Here is an 18,952-nt window from a genome sequence, read left to right as displayed (position 1 = left end):
CGGCCCTCCCTCCTCTGGAGTCTGGCCTGCAGGGCTGGGTGCCCACTGCCCATTCTCAGTGGCCGTGAACCCTCCACCCTGTGCCTTCTGTAACTGAGCATGTGGGGTCCCGAAAGAAGGGCTGGGGTCCCTTCAGACACACAGCAAGGCTGTGGCCAGCCTGGGGAGAGCCGGCTCTCCCAGCGGGCCCCCCCTCGCATCCCTTCCAGCCTCAGGTCCCCTCTCTGAGCCTGTTTCTTAGTCCTGTGGGGCGGTCAGAAATGGGGGACTCTCAGATAATGGGCTGCGGGGTGCTTGGCGGACTGGAATGTGGGGCATCCCTGGGTGCCACTGTGGTGACCCCTGGGGCTGCAGGCTGAGCTGGGGGCTGGGAGACAGGGCGAGGCCTCTCCCGAGGGGCAGGAGGGCTGCCTGCAGGTCCCCACCACACTCCCTCAAGTGCCCAGCCCTCCGCCGGGGCCCCTTTCCCGGGAGCCCATCCTCCCAGAGGGCGGAGGCAAGGCCTCCAGAGCTTCCTCTTCTGGAGACAAGGCCGCCCTCAGAGCCCCAGTCTCCCTCTGGCCAGTGGCTTGCCTGCCGTCCCTATAGCTGCGGCCGGTGGTCTTCATGGACCCTCAGGGCCCTCCCTGCTGCCCAAGTGCTAGCGGGTGACCCCTGCTTTGTCCCTGCACGGCTGCCCCTCGCCTCTGCCAGGGGTGCCTCCACACCCCCGTGCTCCTGCTGCCCCCTGGCCAGCGCTGGGCCCACGTCCTCCCAGGTTCTCGGTGGGGCGGCCCTCTCCAGCCTGGGGGCAGTTTGGTCCCACCTCCCAGACCTGGGCTCCTCGTTGCCCCCGAAGTGGGCTGCCCTGTCCCTCCTCCCTGAGTGCGGCCGAGGTCGCAGTGCCAGGACCGGGCCAGTGCGTCCCTCCAGCCCCACCCCCGTCCCGAGCCTGGACCCTTGTTCCTCCAGACGCTCCAGCAACTTGTTTCCTTTTATTTTCAGGTTTTGACTTAGATGTTGCCTGTCTAAAATTTCAGTTGTCCTCTGCATTGTCTAACATACACCTCGTTATTATTTCTCTTCTTCCAGGAGAACGTAAGCCCCATGGAGGCAGGGATTTTCGTCTGTTTTAGTCCTGGCGCCCCAGAGGGTGCACGACACTGTCTGGGCACTCAGTGACTCTCTCTGGAACAATCAAGGGGATGGGGGATGGAGGGGTGGGTAGATAGATGGATGGTAGGGGCATGGGTGGGGGATGGGTGGGTAGATGGACAGGGTTGAGTGGATGGCAGGTGAATGGGTGAAAAGTTGTACGTGTTGGGACTCCGCAGAAGATTTGTGTTTTAATAAAAGGGCTCTGCTGCCTTTATTTACACGCAGCTTCTCGTCAGCCCACACAAAAGCCCTGTGAACGTGAGCAGCGCGGCGCTCCAGCTTGGCCAGAGATGAGGTGGAGCCTTGGCGCAGTCGTCGCCTGGCCGGGCCACAGGCCGCACGGCTTGCGTGTGGCAGAGCCGGGACCGGAGCCCAGCCGCCTGACTCGAGAGCGGGGCTATCCCGACCGTGATGCTCTGACACCTTCCCCAGATGAGGAGGTTGCAGCAGGGCACTGAGATCGCCCCACGAGGGGTTGGCGGAGCCCAGGAGCCAGCCCACGAGGCCCAGCTCCGCCTGCCCATGGCCGGTCTCTGAACTCTGGTTGAGGTGGGCTCCTCCTGTCTGGAGGGCAGGGCGGTGCCTGGTCTCCCCAGGGGGTCGGGAGGAGTTCGAATGAGACGGGCACGTGCCCCCAGCCACTGCCAGCATGGAACGGGCTTGCCAGGCATGGGTCTGGCCGACTCACCTGTTGCCTCCCAGCCAGCTCTGCCCGCGGCCTGTGTGCCATGTCTTCACCGGCTCCTTGTGCCAAGCCCAGCTCACCTGATCTCACCTGTGAGGCCTGGCGCTACCTGTTCCCCTCCTGAGCTGCTGTGTCACCTGACCCAGGTGCAGAGCTCTGTGCTCACCAGCTGCTCTGTTGCCATGGCTACCTGGCAGGCCGAGGAGGGAGCAGGCTGGGGTAGAGAGGGGCCAGGAAGGGCCTCCAGGCTGAGCAGAGCGTGTGGGGCCTCAGCCACCCTGCCCGTAGCTGGCATTGTGCGGCCAGAGGGTGGGGGGTTGTTGATCTGGCCAATATCTAGCTATAAACATGGGAATAAATCGATAAATAAAGTTTGGCTATTCCGTGAACTGGGACCGCGTCTCTGTAGGTGGATGGTTGCCAAGATCCTAATTACGAGAAGAGATTGCGTGATAGAGAAAAGTGCAGCGGCATTTTCTTTCCTTTTGCTCTTAAAGGTGGAGGACACACACACACACACACACACACACACACACACACACACACACACACACACACACACACACACACACACACACACACACACACACACACACACACACACACACACACACACACACACACGAGGTTTTATTATGTCCTATGCAAGGTTGTTATTCCTCAGCGCCAGTAAAAAGAGAGAAGATTCCGTGAGAGCTTTTAATGAGTTCTAGTTTTAGAAGCCATCAGGAAAATAATTGCCTGCTTTAAACATTTACTAAGTTAAGGTGCTTTATAGTCTCTCCCGCTCTCTGGTGCCCACGCCTGGGCACATGGCTCCCAGTGCCGCCCTCGTGCGTCGTGGCTGGGGCTGCCCCGGGGGCTCCATCCTAGGGCAGCCCTGGGGGGCTTCTGGGCTCCCAGCATGGCCCCTGTGACCAGCCAGGCCTTGAGGTCACACCCCGGGGACTGAGTCCTGGACTTCTGCCTGGAGCTCGGCTCCTACCCCAGCTCCTGGTGGGGCCCAGATCTCTGGCACAGCCCCCTCATTTGCCCTTGGCATCCTCCATCGGGAGCCCAGGCCTGCTCAGGTGCCCAGCACGGTGACCGGAGGGACAGCCATCCGTGCCGGTCGCCTGTGCCCAGATACTGCCGCTCTGTGTGCTGCCCCCTCCCCTGGGCCCCGCCCTCTCCTGGCCCGTCATCAGGTCTACCCCCAGCCAGCACGTCCCAGCAGCCGTGAGTGATCCTGGGCGAGGAGGAGGCGCTAGCCCACAGACTCCCCCACCGGCCAGAGGCCTGGGGCTGGGGTGGGGGCCGCAGACCCCGGGCAGCCAGGGTCGCACCTGCTCCACATTACTAGGGACGTGCGCGTGGGGCTCCCCGCCCCAGACCTTGCAGGGGGGGCTGGAGGCTGTGTGCCCACAGGCTCATCTGGCTGGGAGCTGGGATCCTGGGGTCCCCATGCTCTGAGCAGCCCCTTGGAGCCAGTCTGGTCCGTTCTCTGAGGTCACATAGGAGGCTTCTGCCTGGGAGTCCAGGAGGGGTCTGTGGCCCCAGGTTCGCCTGCCACCCTTTTCCCGTGGTCCGTCTGGTTCTGCGTGGTGGGGGGCGGGGGCGCACCCTGCTGAGCCCCTCACGGTGGCCCGAGGTCGGGGGTCAGCCTGGTGCTGGGGCAGTGTCCCCTGCTCCCATCCTCGCTCCCTTGGCCACCAAGCTGGTGGAGACCCGCTGGAGCGGGTGGCCCTGGACACCCTCGCTCCTCTTATCCCCCCCACGCGGCTTCCTTCTTTTTTGAGTGGGTAAGATCTTTATTCAGAAGGATTGTTCCAGGGAGTGGGGGGCTCTTGAGCGAGGAGGACGCTGTGCTGTATGACGTTCAAACACCTGGGAGTCGGGACTGGCTTCTCGTCTGCAAGGGAGTGTGCCGAGCCGGAGGGGCTGGGCTGGGGCATCCGCGGGGGGCGCAGGCCATGGAAAGGAGCTGGGCTGACACTTGGCCAGCACGCCTCCTGCCCCAGCGGGTCGCGGGATGAGTGGTTCGGTTCATCTTGTGTGAGGCAGAGAGGGAATTAGGGGTCCGGGCCCAGCCTCGTCCTGGGCGAGTCAGGTCTGCGTCACGTGGGGAAGGGTCTCTGCAGAAAGCCGTCCCTGGAGCACGGAGCGTCGCCAGGAGCCCAGCCTGAGCGTCTCTTCCAAGCGAGGGGTTTATTCATCGCCGAACAGCTCGGAGGGTCATGGGTCTGAGGGCGAAGCAGGGCCCCAGGACAGTCTGCAGAAGACGTGGGGCTGGAGGCGCTCCTCAACGCCAGCCGAGCGCTGGCGACGGTCAGCGGCCGGAGTCTCAGGCGTCTTAAAAAGAGGGAGGCTGGGAATGAAGGAGGGTGTCCGTGTCAAAGTTTACATCGACTCCCCAGACCCCAGCGAGTGGAGACCTCCCAGGAGGCAGCCGTGATGATGAGTTTCTGGAGGATGAGATGCGGGTGCCCTTGGAGCGCAGTCCGGGCGGGTCGCCTGCGTGAGGCTCAGCCTCCTCGGTGCTGCTGGCCTGTGTGCCCGGCGCTCTGGGTGCGTCTCAGCTCACGCCAGCGGACCGGGTCATTGCCGCTCCGGGCCGGCGTCCTTGGCCACAGCCCCGACCGTGTTCGGAGGGCTGCTCGCTACAGAAAGGTCGCGTGGGGAGGAGACAAGGCCCTGGTGGAGACGGCCGTGTGCAGAGCTGGTCGACAGCCCCTGCACCTGCGTGTTTGCAGCGTTTGGGGGCTTGCGTTGGCTGCTGCATCTCTGTGGGGGCCTCTCCTGAAGCCCAGAATGTGAGCCGGACCGGGGACCCCGTGTTCCACCCGGGCTGTCCTGGGTTCTCGGGGTCAGTGCTGCTGCAGCAGCCATGTGTCCCGCCGAGGCGAGGCCAGGCCGCGGCGACGCACGGCTGCTCGTGCTCCAGGGGCGGTGGGCTCGCTCCCAGGCCCCTGCTCAGCCACCCCCTCCCTGTCCTCTCCCTTGCGAGGCTCCATCCCTGTGCCCACGGGAAGGGGTCCAGCGTGTGCACGTTAAGTCTGCCGGTGCCAGTGGCTGTGGCACCAGACGTCCCTGGGAGCACCCGCCACTCCTGGGTGCTGATCAGGTGTCCCGACTGCCGGGGCTGCCCCGCTCCCGGCGGTGACCCAGGGAAGGGGGGCCGGGCAGGCGTGAACGCGGGTGCCGGTATTCCCCAGCTGCGTGTCCCGGGGCAAGTCCCTTAACCTCTGGTGACGATTTCCCCGTCTGTGAAGTGGGGGTACCAGCGGTGCCCTCACACAGCATGGGAGGCTGTGTGCCCTAGAAAAGCTCCTCTGAGCCCCCGAGTCCAAGTGCACCCACGGTCAGGCTCAGGGCCCCCAGGCCAGCCTGTGCGAGAGAGACTTCTGTCCGCGGCCCACCGGGCAAGCTCAGGGGCCGAGGTCAAGGTTGGTGGTCTGGTGGCCTTGGGACGGGAACCTGGAAGTGTGAAGAGGTGTGTCTGTCTGCCTGAGGCCTGGCTGAGCCCGCCGCTGTCGCGTGTGACCTTGAGGTCTGGACCTTAGGGTGGCGCCTAAGCTTGGCCTCCCCCCCAGTGGCCTCAGCCAGGGAGGGCCGTGGGGATGCGGATCCCGGAAATGGGCCCAGGCCAAGGCCACTCGAGGCCCCACGCTCACCACCACCTTCCCGGCCGTGGGCCCCGTCCCAGCAGAGCCGCCGCCTCCGCCGTGTGTGAGCCCCGTGGTGGAATTGCAGTTGATAGTACGTGTTGGTTTAAGATCAGGCTAATTGCTTCATCTCCCAGAGCACTCCTAAAAAGGGGAAGAGTCTCCTGGTAATATTTTGCAGTGGGGTGAAATGAGCCTCGTGGAAGTCAGTCCAGGCTCCGCGTGAGCTGCAGGGTGGCGGGGGCAGGGGCGGGGGCGGGCTGTGAACGCTCCCCGCCGTCTCACGGGCGTGAAGGAACCTTCCCTCTGGCTCTACCCTGGCCAGGCGCTGGGCACTGAGGGAGGAGGAGGTTTGGATTTGCCCAGTGGTAGGTGGGGGAACCTGGCTCCGAGGTGAGTGGCTTTGCGCAGGGTCACCTGGCTGGCCGGTGGAGGAGCCGTCTCCTGCAGGGAGAGGGCTTCAAGTCAGCGGGCATCGGTGCCCATCCCAGCCTTCCCCCTTTCTGTGAGGCCCGGGAGGGCACACACCTTTCCGGGCCCCGCAACCTCCATTGTCAGGTGGGTGCTGTGACCTCCCTTCACAGGTGCTGCCAGGTGTGAAGGTGCCGTGTGTGAGGTGCCCCTGGCACCACCCCAGGCAGGTGGTCTGTGGCCACACCCCTCACCAGCATCACTGGTACTGTTGCTGGGCAAAGTGGAGTTAGGATAGAGGTGGGCGGCACGGAAGATGCAAGAGGCCAGCGTGACATGCAGGGCGGGAGGTACCCCAGAGTTTCCTGGGCTCAGTTCTGCTTCTTACCCCATTCACTAGCTTCACAAAGTTACTCATTCTTTAGACAGCAGTGGGGCTACCGTCCATCCACCCACCCACCACCGTCCATCCATCGTCCATCCATCCATCCACCCACCACCCACCCACGTGTGCTGGCCCACGCTAGGTGCCGAGTGTACAGAGAAGGAAAAGTGGACCCTCTGTCAAGGAGCCCCCCCAGGAGGGAATGAGGAGTGAGGTGCCTGCAGGACTGACAAGCCTGTGGGAGGTGCAGACTGTGCCCTCTGCTCTCAGCCTCCTTCCCCCTTTAGTCAGGCCTGCAGGACAGTGCTGGGGCCACAGCCCTGCACTAGACTAGACTGCAGCCTTCCAGGGTCCTCTGTACACGGCAAGGGAGCGCGCAGCCCTGGGATCCTCAGCATGGGATTTGGCCTCGGGGTCAGGAGACAGTGTTTCAGATCCCAGCAATGTCTCTGACTTGCGGGGTGACCCTGGGCTTGTTCTGGTCCTTGCCTCTCACTTAGCACTCTTGGTGGCCGTGCCCTTGACCTAATGGCTGCCATCTTGTTTCCACAGAGTGACCTGTTGGATGTGAACCAGATCATCAAGGACTTGGCCTCCATGGTGTCAGAGCAAGGAGAGGCCATCGGTGGGTACCCATGCCATCCACCCAGCCACCTGCCCGTTCCCCCAGGCGCGGGCAGACGGCAAGGCCCGGGCAGGTTTGGAGGTCTGGGCGTCTGCCGCATTCCCTCCCCACCTCCTCAGGTCGCCCCCAGCCCCTCGGGAAGGCCGGGCCTGAGGAGTTTCACGCAAGAGGCTGGCCCACCCGTTCTGCTCTTGGAAGAGCCCTGGCCTGCCTGCCCCCGCCCCCCCGCCCCGGGCCTTCCTCCCCAGCCAGGGACTCCCCAGGGGGAGGACAAGCTGTCCTGGGCGGGGGATGGGCTGCAGTGGGTCCCCCCACGGAGACTGCTGGGGGTGTGCAGCCGGGAGCCGCTTCCCCGGAAACGTACGTGGTGGGTTACAGGGCTGTGAGGGGGGAGCTGACGTCCCTGCTGTTTCCCAGTCTCCCCAGCGTGAGGGCCTCGGCCCCACCCAGCCTGGCCTGCCACCTGCTGTGGCCTTAAGGCTTTCCTGCTGCTGCCCTGAGTGCCCGGCTGCCCTGGGCAGCGGGGAGGTCGGGGAGGGGGTACTCACAGCCCCTGGCCTGGAAGAGCAAGGCGGCTCGGGGCACCCCGAGCCACTCGTCCAGCAGTCAGCACCCAGCCACGGCCCAGGGCTGCCCCCCACCCTCACCCTTTCCCCTGCCGAGTCGTTGCCTCACTGGGGTCCCCTGGCTCTGAGTAGCCTCCCGCCTCTCAGGCCTGGGCGCCGGCGAGGTGCTGAGGCCCATGCATGCCCTGCTCCCCAGCGGGCGGCCCGGCTGCCTTCCTCGGGGTGTGCTGCACCCCCAGGAACAGAGCGACTGGAGAGAGTCGGGCTGCGCCGCCTCAGGCCCCTCGCTCAGCTGCAGAGCCTGGGTTCCCGCAGGACCCTGCTCTGGCGGGGCCGCCCGTCTCCCCAGGGCCCCGTCTGTCTCCACGTCCTCCCTCACCTCGCTCTGGCTGCCGCCTCGTCTGGGTGTGCAGGAGGCTTTTACGCTCCAGATGGACACCCAGGTGTCACCCGGATGGTCACTGAGCCCCATCACTGATCGGGAGGGGCTGTGTCCCGGGCGGGGAGGTGGCGAGGACTCACCTGCTGTGACCCTGGTTGGGGCCCGGCAGAGGGGATGGGTACCTGGGCCCAGACGGGCCCCCGCTGCGTGCTGCGTGCTGTTATGGGTGTCCCTGCGATGACGGTTGTCGGTCTGGGGCCACCGTCCCCACTAAGGGGTGCAGTGGAGACCCGGGGCCACGAGCCGGGGTCGGGGGCTCTGCTCTCCACGGCCCGTCCCATCTGCTGCCAGGCGCCTGTTGGCCTCCGCCCGCCCTGAGCCTCTGGTGCCTTTCCAGGGTCCAGCAGCGGCAAGGCCGTGTGCCGGCGCAGCTCCAGCCCCGAGCCGGCCGTGGTGGCCCTGCTGCCCGGGCCGGGCTGTGCGCCCCTGCGGCCGGGCTCCCACTCACGCACCAAGACGCGGAAGCCCAACTTCAGCCCGCAGGAGACCGAGGTGCTGGTGCAGAGGGTGACGCGCCACTACCCGCTGCTGTTCGGGGCTCTGCGGGGCCCACCCGCCCGGAAGCACCGCGTGTGGAGCCGCATCCTGCAGGCGGTGAACGCGCTGGGCTACTGCCGCCGCGACCTGGGCGACGTCAAGCACAAGTGGCGGGACCTGCGAGGGGTGGTGCGCAGGAAGCTGGCCGAGCGCCCCCGGGCCCCCGGCCCCGTCCTCACGCCCGTCGAGCGCATGGTGGCTGAGACCTTCACGGCCCCCGGCCCCGCCGGCGAGGGCCAGCCCGCCGAGGCCCTGCCGAGTAAGTGGACCCTCAACAGCCTGCACGGAGCTTCGAGCAAGAACCACGGGGAGAGCTGAGGCCCCTGTGCGTCTGCTGGGGAGACCGAGGCTCCAGGCCAGTCCTGGGCGTGAAGGAGCTGAGGCTCAGAGCCAGGTCCATCTGGGGTCGCCCCACATGACAGGGCCTCCGCGGGGCCTCCGAGACCTCGGAAAGTGAATCGCTCGGGTGCTCGTGGGAGGCCGGCACCGTTTCCTCCATCACTGGCCCGGCTCAGCTCACCTCCCTGCCCCTGCCGTGCCCTGTCTTGGGCGTGGTGCAGGCAGGGCAGGTGAGCTCACCTCCTGACGCCCTCTTGGGCTCTCGGAGTGGGGTCCCTTCTCCCTGGGTCACTCAGCCCCCAGAACAGGCCAGGGCAGTGTCTGGGGCTCGCAGCCTCCCAGGGCCCACCGCCGAGGCCAGCTTTGCAGAAGTTTCTGAGCCTGGTGTGGAGGGCGGGCCGGGCCCTCCGGGGCGCCTCAGCATCTCCTCCCCGCACCCGTTTTCCTCCTCCTCCTCGAGGCGCCTCTCAGTGTCCGTCAGGGGTGCCCTTCGCCGGGCTGCCTTCTGTCTGCGCGTAATGGCTCCACCCACAGCTCCAAGCTGAGCCCCACCGGACCCTTGCCTCACCCCTTCCTGGGGAGCTGCTGGAAGGACTTTGGAGACGATGGCAGAAGCAGGACCAGCTCCCTCCTGAGGGCTGCAGAGTGGGCGGCAGGATTCAGCCTCGTGGGGACGAGCAGGGGCCACAGACGCCCCCAGCAGAGGCCCCAGCAGACCTTCTAGTGGGGGTCTGCACCAAGCAGGGCTGGGCGGATCAGAGATGCACGCAGACCCAGGACACGGCCGTGCCCTGGGCTGGACCGTGGGGAGGGGCCTAGTTCGGGAGGCCACCTGCTCCCCCACAGGCAGAGCCAGACCTGGTTTTGGGGTGCTGCAGGGTGGGCACACTCTAAGGGCCGAGGGGGGCTGGCAGCAGGTGGCACGGGTGTGGCCCTGGGTGTTGAGACCCGTCCCGCGAGTTCCCAGCCCCGGATCAAGGCAGGAGCTTGGTGGCTGTGTTTCTCCTGGTGGCCCCCGGGTGCGGCGCTCGGCACGCTCCTCGGTCACGAGGCCCAGCCTGGCGCAGACGCCCCTGCCTGCTCTGGTGGGCCGGCGGCCCCTCTCCCGGGCCCCGTGGCTCCCGGCTCTCCTCCGTCGGGACGGTACGCTGGCAGCGAGCTCCTCTTGGCATCGGCTGGCACAGTGCTGACTCAGAGAGGTTTGCTGAATGAGTGAGAGAGAGGGGTAGGGGCAGGACACCCACTCTCCGCTCCGGTGGCTGAGACCAAGCAGGGGAGTGGCTGCCACGCCTGGTTTGGGGGTGGCTCGAGGCCCAGCCCCGCTGGCTCCTGCCTCTGGGTCAGTTCTGGCCTGGGGCTTGGGCAGGGTCCGGCTGCAGGGCTGCGGACGGCTGGCTGGCAGAGTGCAGGCCACCCGCCCCCGGCGTGCCTGTGGCTCTGTCCATGTTTGGGGGAGTGGTGCTGAGGGGCTTCTCTTTGGTCCCGGGGGGCCTGACCCAGAGTCTGGGTGCCCCGGAGACCCCCAGAGCAGAGGCCTCCAGGGCAGCCCCCGCCGAGCACCTGCCGCGGGGACTGGGGGGGAGCCCGGGGGCCTGTGGCCCTGCCTGTGCCCCTCCTGATGGGGCTCCCCATGGAGCGGCCGGACTCAGGCTTCAGGGAGGGCACCACAGGCAGGGAAGACGCCCCCTGCTCAGCCCGGGGCCCAGGGGACTTGGTGCCTGGGCGGCACCTGCGTTTATGGGAACGGTCCCTGCCTGGGCCTGGGTGGCGCCCGGGAGCGCAGCTCTCCAGGGAGACGTGGGCGTTTAGCCGTTTCCGCCTCTGGAGTACTCACCAAAATGCATGGATTTGGAGGCTTGTCCTGTTTTCCTACAAGAATGTACTTGATGCACCTCTGCGCCTGGTCCCTGCTGAGGGCTGTGCCCATGGCCGTGCCCACTCCCTGATCGTCTGGGCGGTCCTTCCCTTTGGGAGGAGAGAAAACAGCATAGAGAATCGCCCTGGTCCTCAGCTGGGTGCAAACCCGGTTCCTGCTGGGGTCAAGCACCGCGGTCCTGACTCACCCCTGCCCTGCGTGCCCTCCAGCTGGGCTGTGCAGCCACAGCGGGGCAAGGATGGATCTGGCCCCTGTTTTCTGTGATGCTGCCTTTTTACCAAGGGCGTCGCGGAGGGGAGTCTCCTGGCGTGCAAGGGCGGCCCCGGGCCTCGTCAGGGCGGCTCAGGTGTGCTGTGGGGCTGGCACCTCTGGGGGGCTGCGTGGACGCGCCCAGCCGGCCCCTGCCTGAAGTCCTGGTCCGCACTCAGCCCCTCAGTGTTGTCAGGACCGGCCGCTTAGTGCACTTGCTGACGTCCAGGGCCGAGTGCGGAGGAGGGTGTTCCCAGGCCGTCTCGCCGTCTTCACGGTGACTGTGAGCGTGCAGTCATTGCAGAGCCGGGCCTCACTCTTTCCCGAGTGGGCTGCCGTGGCTCCAGGGGACAGGCACTCCTGGGCTCTCTGTCCGGACAGCTCAGGCCGGCCAGCGCCCACGCCAGGGGGCCGACCGGTGCCCCCTCGCTGCAGCCTCTGTTCTCTGGAGGCTGGACTCCCCGCTTGTGCCTGGAGTGATCACCGGGGGGCAGATGCCGTCCACGCCCCGTCCGCATGGCCCTGGGCGACCTCAGGGTCTCCACTCTATAATTGCTTCTGTTGTCTTGATTTGCAGATAGTATTGAAGCCGGCCTTGAGGCTGCGTCCTCGCACGCAGAGGCGGCCAGCGAGCTCCTGGCCGGAGCCAGCCGGCACCAAGTAAGTCAGTGTGAGGGGACAGCCCGCCGCCCCTCCGGCCCCTGCCCGCGTCCGGGAGGGGCAGGCCCGCAGGGTCTTCTCTGCGCCCAGGCGGGCTGCTATGGGGGAGGGGAGAGGAAGGGGTTGCGGGCCGCATGCCCAGGGTGGGAGGTCCCGCCTCCCCCTAGTCTGCACCACCCCCTCCCCCAACCGCGCCGCCGAGAGCGCGGCCGGGGCTTCTGCCCACCGCTCAGCAGTGAAGTGAGAGGGCAGGGGTGAGGGGCGGCCAGGAGCAGTGCCCACCAGCTGGGTCTCGCTGCAGTGGGTGCCGACGTTGCTGTGTCTCCCTGTTCCCAGGGTGTGCGGCATCCCAGCTGCCCCTGCAGGAAGCTCTGCGGCTTCTCCCTTATTCTCAGAAGGGCAGGATGGGTCTGTCGGTGTCTGCTGCCTTCCTGGAGGGCGCGGACCACGGAGAGGGCCGCCTGGCCTTCCGGCCGCTGGGCCGGGTGTGGCTGTGTCTGCCCCTGGCCTGGCCCCCGGCTGGAGCTGGTGGGGCCCTCTCTGCTTGGGACGAGTTGGCCGGCTCAGAGGGAGTGAGGACAAATATCTGACCCTGATTTGCTTGAGATGGGCTTAGGGTAGCCTTGGGGACCAATGCCGGGCTGCCGTGCTGACCTGCAGCCACCGCGTGAGCCCCTGACTGGGCCAGGCAGGCTTGGACCTGGGTCCAGCAGGGAGGGGGGGCCCGCAGCCGCCCTCTGCTTGCTCGCTGTCACTCACTGGCCCTCCGCTCCGTGCTGCACCCCGACTCGCAGGGGTGGAGCCCACAGAGCACATCTCTCCTGGAGCGTGCGTCCTAGGGGAGGGCGGGGTGGACAGTCCAGTCCAATGACGCGAGGGCCCTGGGCCAGCCGAGGCAGGGAGGGCTTCCTGGGGTAGCGCTGAGCAGGAGTTGTCCTGGCAGAGGGGACAGAGGCCAAGGAAGGGGCTGCCCGGGCGAGCTCGGGACGCCCCAGGCCGGGGTGCGGACAGCTGCGTGGGGGCCGTGCCGGCGGGAGCAGGGAGGGGGCCGGGGAGAGATGATGGATGACGTCCTGTTCCCTGGGGGCTTTGGGAAGTCAGGGCTGTGCTGGGCAAGGGACTCCAGTTGCCTTAGCGGGGAGGAGAGGGCACAGGGTGACGGTCTGGACCAGGCAGGGCTGTGGGTGGGGCGAAGCGTGGGAAAGAGCCGCCCCTCCTAGCAGCTGCGCTCCCTTCCCAGGCTTCCCGTCCCTCAGGGAGCCCAGTGGGCAGAGCGCACGCGGGACGGGAGGCTGCTGGACTCCACGAGAGTGCGTCGTGGGGTGGAGGCTGGCCCCACTGCTGGCCTCCCCTTTTCTGTCAGTGGCCACTAGACGCCTAAGTCAGGGCGACACGCGCAGGCCACACGTGACAGCTGGAGAACACCACGCCAAGGGGGGGGCGACGGCATGTATCTGCAGGACGGGGCGGAGGCAGGGCTGGAGGTCGTGTCTGCTGGTGCCAACTCGGGGCTCTCTGCCCCAGCCACGGGCCCCAACCTTTCAGCATGCCGAGGGCAGCCAGACCTGCACCCGGACCTCTCCACCTGGCTGGGTCCTTCCAGGGCCTCCCAGAATAGAAGGTGCAGACTGCAATTGACAAGCAAGGCGGACTTGTCGGAAGCCCGGGGCCCAGCCTCTCCAACGGGAACTCTCCGAGCGGGCCAGTGCCTGCTGCGGGCCCTCAGCCCCAGGAAGCCTCCTCGCGGGAGGGAAGCAGCACGCCGGCAGGGTGGCTCCGCCCGTGAGCCTCTGGGCTCGGAAGGGTCAGCAAGTGCCCGGACCGCAGATGCCTGGAGCCCAGAAGGAGGAAGTGACAGTGAGGAGGAGGAGGAAAAGGAAGAGCAGGAGGCGGACGGGCGGTCACTGTGCCCGCGGACACACCAGGCTCAGAATCCCCCTGGCGCCAGGGAGCGTGTGCGCCCAGGCCTCTGCGGTGGTGCTGTCGTCGCCCCTTTTCCATTGCAAAGCAGGACCCCCTGTGCCATAGGTGAGGTGAGAGGGGCTCAGATCCAGGAGGGACAGCCCGGAGTCACCCCCCCGCAGTAATTCCTCATGCTCTTGCCCACTGCCACGCAGCGTGTCGGCAGGTGTCAGCAAGGCAGGACACCACAACCTGGGGCTCAGGCCCAGGGCTTTTCCCTGGGACCGCGGTTGACTCACCCTCCACACCCAGCCACCTGGAAGGTTAGCCTTCAGCTGGGCCTCTCGTTTGCAGACTAGGGATTTGAGACCCAGAGGACAGAAGGGTTTTCCCAAGGTCACACGGCTGTCAAGAGGAAGAGCTGATTCTGGAGCCCAGTTGGTAGGATTCCAGGTCTTGGCTTTTCCTGCGACCCTGGGGTAGCTCTGCCTTTATATGCAGCTGCTCATGTTTATGGGATGTCCGCATGGTAGATGGGTGGATGGGTAGATGGATGGAGGGATGGAGGGACTGAAGGATTGGAAGGGTGTATACACAAGTGGGTGGATGGATGGAGGTGTGGGTGGATGGATAGACGGATCAAGGATGGGTAGTTGATGGATGGATGATGGATGGAAGGATGGATAGTGGATGGACGGATGATGGATGATGGACGGGTGCTTTGAGGATGGATGGCTGAGAGATGAACAAGTGGATGGATGGATGGATGTAAGGAAGAAGGATGAAAGGAAGGAAGGAGGTGGACAGATGGAGGGACGGATGGGTGCTTGATGAGCAAGCAGATGGGCGGATAGATGAGGGGATGGATGAGTGGGTGCATATGTGTAGGTAGACAGATGGGCAGACAGGAGGGGGGGTAGATAATGGCCAGCTTGGGTGGGTGGGTGGATGGACAGACAGATGGCAGCATGGTGGTGGCACCTTGGCTTTGGAACTGCCCGGTTGAAGTTTTACCTTGACGTTACTGGAGGACGTCTTTCGCCCTCTGAGTCTTGGTGTCCTAGCGAGGGCGCTGCTGCCCACTGCAGAGGGGCCCCGCGAGACCTAAATAGCTGCGTGGGCAGAGGGCCTCGTGCAGGTGGAGCTCCCTGGCATTGCCCCGGTCCTGGCTGGCGAAGGCTCACGTTTCCTGTCTCCCTCTGCCAGCCGACGAGGACGAGGCCCCCGGCTGCCTGTGGCTACCCCTGCGGACGCTGGATGGGCCGAGCCTGCCTGAAGCCGACCCCCTGGACCCCCGAGGAGCCTTCCCTGCGTCCCCCTCCCCGCCCGCCTCCCCGGCCTCGGCACCCCCCGCGGCCACATTCCCCGGGGCCTCCCGGCCCTCGCCGCCCTCCTCGGCAGCACCCCAGCCCCCCGGGAAGCCCACAGGGCCTGAGGCCTCGGACGTGGAACGGCGGCTGCTGGACTCGCAGCGGCAGCAGGGCGCCCTGCTCAGCTCCTGGTCCCAGCAGCAGAGTGCGCTGATGGCCCAGCAGAACCTGCTGCTGCAGCGGCTGGCCGAGCAGAGCCAGCGGCTGGCCGACGGCGTCGAGGCCCTCAACCGGACCCTGGAGAGGCTGGTGGAGGCCCTCCCGCCCCGGGGCGCCTCGCCCGCAGTCCCAGCTGGCTGCCCTGGGGGCGGAGCAGCCTGCAGGCCAGCTGGAGGCTCCCAGGGCAGCCCCCAGGGCAGCCACACAGGCCAGGAGGTCTTCTCAGGGATGATCCTGAAGGTGGAGGAGGAGATCTAGGGTCTGGACCCCGTGGGCCGCGTGCAGAGCAGGGACTCCGGTCCTGCCCCTCTGAGGGGCAGAGATGGGGCCTCGATAGAGCCAGAGAGGATGCGGGACTTGGCCTGTGGTTGCCCCTTCCGTCCTGCCATTGTCCGTGGGCCTGTGACGCGAACGGAGGGCTGGGTTGAGGTCTACTCGGGTGACGCCGGTGGGTGGACCGAGCTCCCTCCGCTCCCATCCCGTGCTCCGACCGTCGGGGCGAGTGCTGTGGAGTGCAGAACGGGGCGCCTCTCGGCGGGCAGTGGGTGAGCGGAGCTGCGGGAAGAAGCACGCAGAGCGCAGCTCCCCCAAACCACTGCCTCGGGTGTGGGCCCTGGAGTGTGGCTCTGCTGGGCACCCAGAAAGCCCCCGGCGTGTGCCCTGGAGTGACTCCTGGAAGCCCGCCTGCTCCGTGGGCGTACGGACTGAGGGGGGCTGGACCGCTGCAACCTCTTGATTCTGCCCCGAGGGCACCACGCCCTGTGGGCCTGCGGTTATTTCTCTCAATTTTATGCCTGCGGTGTGGGGTGTATATACGTATGTGCACATATGTTCGTTGGTACTGGATGGGGTGGGATGCCATTTTATACCTGTCGACTTTTCTTGGAAAAAGATATTTTTCTCATATAAGCATAAAATAACAACAAAAAAGGCAGTGATGATAAGGAGGGTGATGCTGACAGGAAGTGAGATGGAGCCCGTCTGTCTGCGCCTGGGCTCTGCCTCTGCCCTTGGCCGGCAGGCAGCCCTGATGCCCCCCGCCGGTGTCAGATCCGCCTCACCTGTGACTCCTGGCCCTGTGGGGTCCCTCGGGGCTGGCCCCAGCTCCTGGCCCTGCCAGGCAGGGCACAGGGGCTCAGCGCACAGTTCGGGTGGCTGTTGGGGTCCTCGTGGCCCTGGGGCTGTGCCACCTCCAGCTTCCCCTTGGCCTCCTTCTCCAGACTCGTGATGAAAGCCTTTTCCGGAAGCGAGAGGCTGAGGTCCTGGCGTGAACTGGACAGCGTGCTGGTCCCAGGGCTCCCAGGCAGCCTGGCACTGAGGGGAGCAGAGACCAGGGTGGAACACACACAGTGGGAGGGACTTTTCCTGGTTTCTCTGTTTACCATGGGGCCAGCAGCATGTCAGCAACTCTTGTCCACAAAAGAGAGCCCCAACTCCTTAGCTGCCCATCCAGCCCTCTGCAGTGTGGCCAGCGCCCTTCCAGCCTCCTCTTCCCCTGCGGTCTAGAGGACACCATGTGTTCTCCACGGCGGCCTTTCCTTCAGCCCTACAAAGCCAGAGTGCATTTCAGTGCCATGTGTGGCGTCTTCCTTGGGCTTCATTCCAGGTGAAAGGCACGGACCCTGCTTGTCCACTAAGATGCCCACTGCGGTGGACACACACCTCTCTACAGGCAATGAACACTGCTCTCCAAGGTTACCCACTAACCCTGGTCAACACCTACTTGGATCCCAACCTAGCCCTGACCCTGGTCACACTCGGAGCCCTGATCCTGGTCACATGCTGAGCCCTGACCCTGGTCCCGTGCTGGACTCTGACCCTGGTTCCGTGCTGAACTCTGACCCTGGTCCCATGCTGAACTCTGACCCTGGCCAGTCCCATAATCCCTATTGGACACCTGCTCTGGGCCCTGCACTGAGTGCTGAGGACACAGCAGCCCAGGCTGAGTAGAGGTCTGACTGCGTCCAAGGGCCAGGCAGGGCACGACTGGGATGGGGTGCCTGCCTGTCGGGCCATCGGTCTGCGGGTGCACGAGGGAGCCTGGGTGGCAGGCAGGGGGACGGGGGCCCTGCCTGGCCTCGAGTGCAGGGGTGTTCCTGCAGGAAGGGGAAGCAAGGATCCGGGGTCAGGGTGGCCTGAAGATCCGTTAAGGAGGAGGCTGGGTCTTGGCTTAGACAGGAGCTGGTCAGAAGCAGAGCTTTGAGGGAGGAGCATGTGAGGTGAGGCAGCGGGGAGACATCTGACCCTCCCGGGGGGGTTCCAGCACCTTCTGTGCCTTCTGCCCAGACTCTGGGCCGGGTGACCAGGCAGATGGCGGGCCTGGACAGGGAGATGGGGGAGAGGAGGGCCACCGGGAGGGTGGTGAGGGCGGGCAGCGTTGCTGTCCTGTGCGGGGCCCGGGGGCCAGGGGGACTCTGAGGACCCCGTGTGGGAGCCCGGGGACAGGGCGGCAGGGAGAGGAGGAGACCCCGTGGAGGCTGGGTGACAGGTGCCCGGGGGGGTTTAAGGAGAGGGGGAAGGGCAGCAGTGTCCTGCGCACAGAGCAGCCCATAGGTATGAAGACCGAAGGGTTCTGACGCGGGGCGTCTAGAAGGCGTCAGCCACCATGGCAGACCATGTTTCTGTGTCTTGCTCTGGTTGACTGCAAGACTTCTGTGTTCCAGTGAGACAGGCTGGAGGGCGGCCAGGACAGCTTTCCTCAGATCCTGAAGAGACCCCAGGTCACCGTGGCAAATCTGAGGCCAGGTGGCCTTGGGGGCACAGGGGTGATGGCCGGAGTCATGGAGAGAGCTGGGGGCCTCTTGGAGCCCGGTTTCAGGATTTCCAGTTCATGCCCGGTCCCTTCGGCGTGCTGCTTTACCAAGTGCGTGAGCCCGTCCATGTGACCCCAAGTGAGTAAGGCCAGGTCCCCGGCCTGGGGGAGCCGCAGGCAAGGAGTTGGGCAGATCCCTCGTGGTACACTGCGGGTTCAGCAGCCCATGCGGCTCCCCTGCTAGGAGACAGCTTCACGTGGAAAAAACCAGGACTGTAAACACTTTGAGGGCTTGCAGGGGGAAGCAAAATAACCCAACTTGTCCCCGCACCGCCAGCCCCTGGCCACCCCAGGCAAAAGCGCTGGACGGGAGGCAACCGAGATGCTGGCAGACGGTCCTTTCGGGGAGAGTCTCGTAGGCCTTTGGGGGACCCTCAGAAGAGCCACGTGAACCCACAGGCAGAGGTCACTTAGTCCGCAGTGGGCAGCCTCGGGGTGCAGAGGAGGAGGGAGGGCCGGCAGTTGCAGAAATAACAAGACCACAGCTTTGGGCCCGATGCAGGCTAAATTCTGTCCCCCTAAAGTTCAGATGTTGAAGTCCTCACCCCAGGACCTGAGCGGGTGACTGTGTTTGGAGTCGGGGCCTTCAGAGGTGATTGAGGTAAGGCGAGGTCTCTGGGGTGACCTCGGATTCAACGTGACTCGTGTCCTTATAAGAAGAGGAGATCAGGACGCATGGGCACAGAGGGACGGCCGCGTGAGGACACGGGAGGGGAGGGCTGTCCACACGCCAGGGAGGTCGGCCTCAGCAGGAGGAGGAGACCTGCAGGCCCCGGGGTATCTGACTTTTGGCCTCCAGGACGGGGTCGGGGTGAGTTTCTGTTGTTTGAACCACCGAGTCTGTGTCACTCGTCAGGGCAGCCGCTGCTGACTCCTGCAGACCCCCAAGGAATTAATCAGATACCTGACATAAGATAGTTTCTAAGAGATATTTTAAAAATAAGATGAAAGCACAAAGATGAGTAATAATAAGAGATGATCAAAAGGGACCCAATGAGTCAGGAAAAGATCAGTGATAACTTTCAGAACAAAGGACTTGGCGGGGGACCGGGCAACACGTTTGGGCCCGGATGTGAGAGGAGCAACCTGGGAGGTTTAGCTGGGGAAGCGACCGTGTGCCAGGGAGAGCTAAGGAAACGGAAAGGGCGACGGG

At 65.3% G+C, this 18,952-nt stretch overlaps 1 protein-coding gene across 4 annotated transcripts in view; it reads left to right on the top strand.

Annotated features, from left to right (window-relative positions):
* Positions 1-15,921, top strand: part of TSNARE1 (t-SNARE domain containing 1) — an 81,090-nt gene extending 65,169 nt beyond the window's left edge. For 2 of the 4 annotated variants that reach the window (XM_033842693.2, XM_073794860.1), the window contains 5 exons: positions 6,815-6,887; positions 8,233-8,691; positions 11,474-11,556; positions 13,813-13,899; positions 14,665-15,921. In XM_033842693.2, the coding sequence (XP_033698584.1) occupies positions 6,815-6,887; positions 8,233-8,691; positions 11,474-11,556; positions 13,813-13,899; positions 14,665-14,982 (1,020 nt within the window). In that variant the 3' untranslated portion in view covers positions 14,983-15,921. The remainder of the gene's footprint in view (positions 1-6,814; positions 6,888-8,232; positions 8,692-11,473; positions 11,557-13,812; positions 13,900-14,664) is intronic. The other 2 variants (XM_073794861.1, XM_073794862.1) reach the window with 2 other exon arrangements.
* The last annotated feature ends 3,031 nt before the right edge of the window (positions 15,922-18,952 follow it).

The sequence above is a fragment of the Tursiops truncatus genome, chromosome 17, assembly GCF_011762595.2.
Source record: "Tursiops truncatus isolate mTurTru1 chromosome 17, mTurTru1.mat.Y, whole genome shotgun sequence".
NCBI lineage: Eukaryota > Metazoa > Chordata > Mammalia > Artiodactyla > Delphinidae > Tursiops > Tursiops truncatus.
The sequence above is the reverse complement of the archived record's forward strand: the minus strand, read 5'-3'. Positions and strand labels throughout refer to the sequence as shown.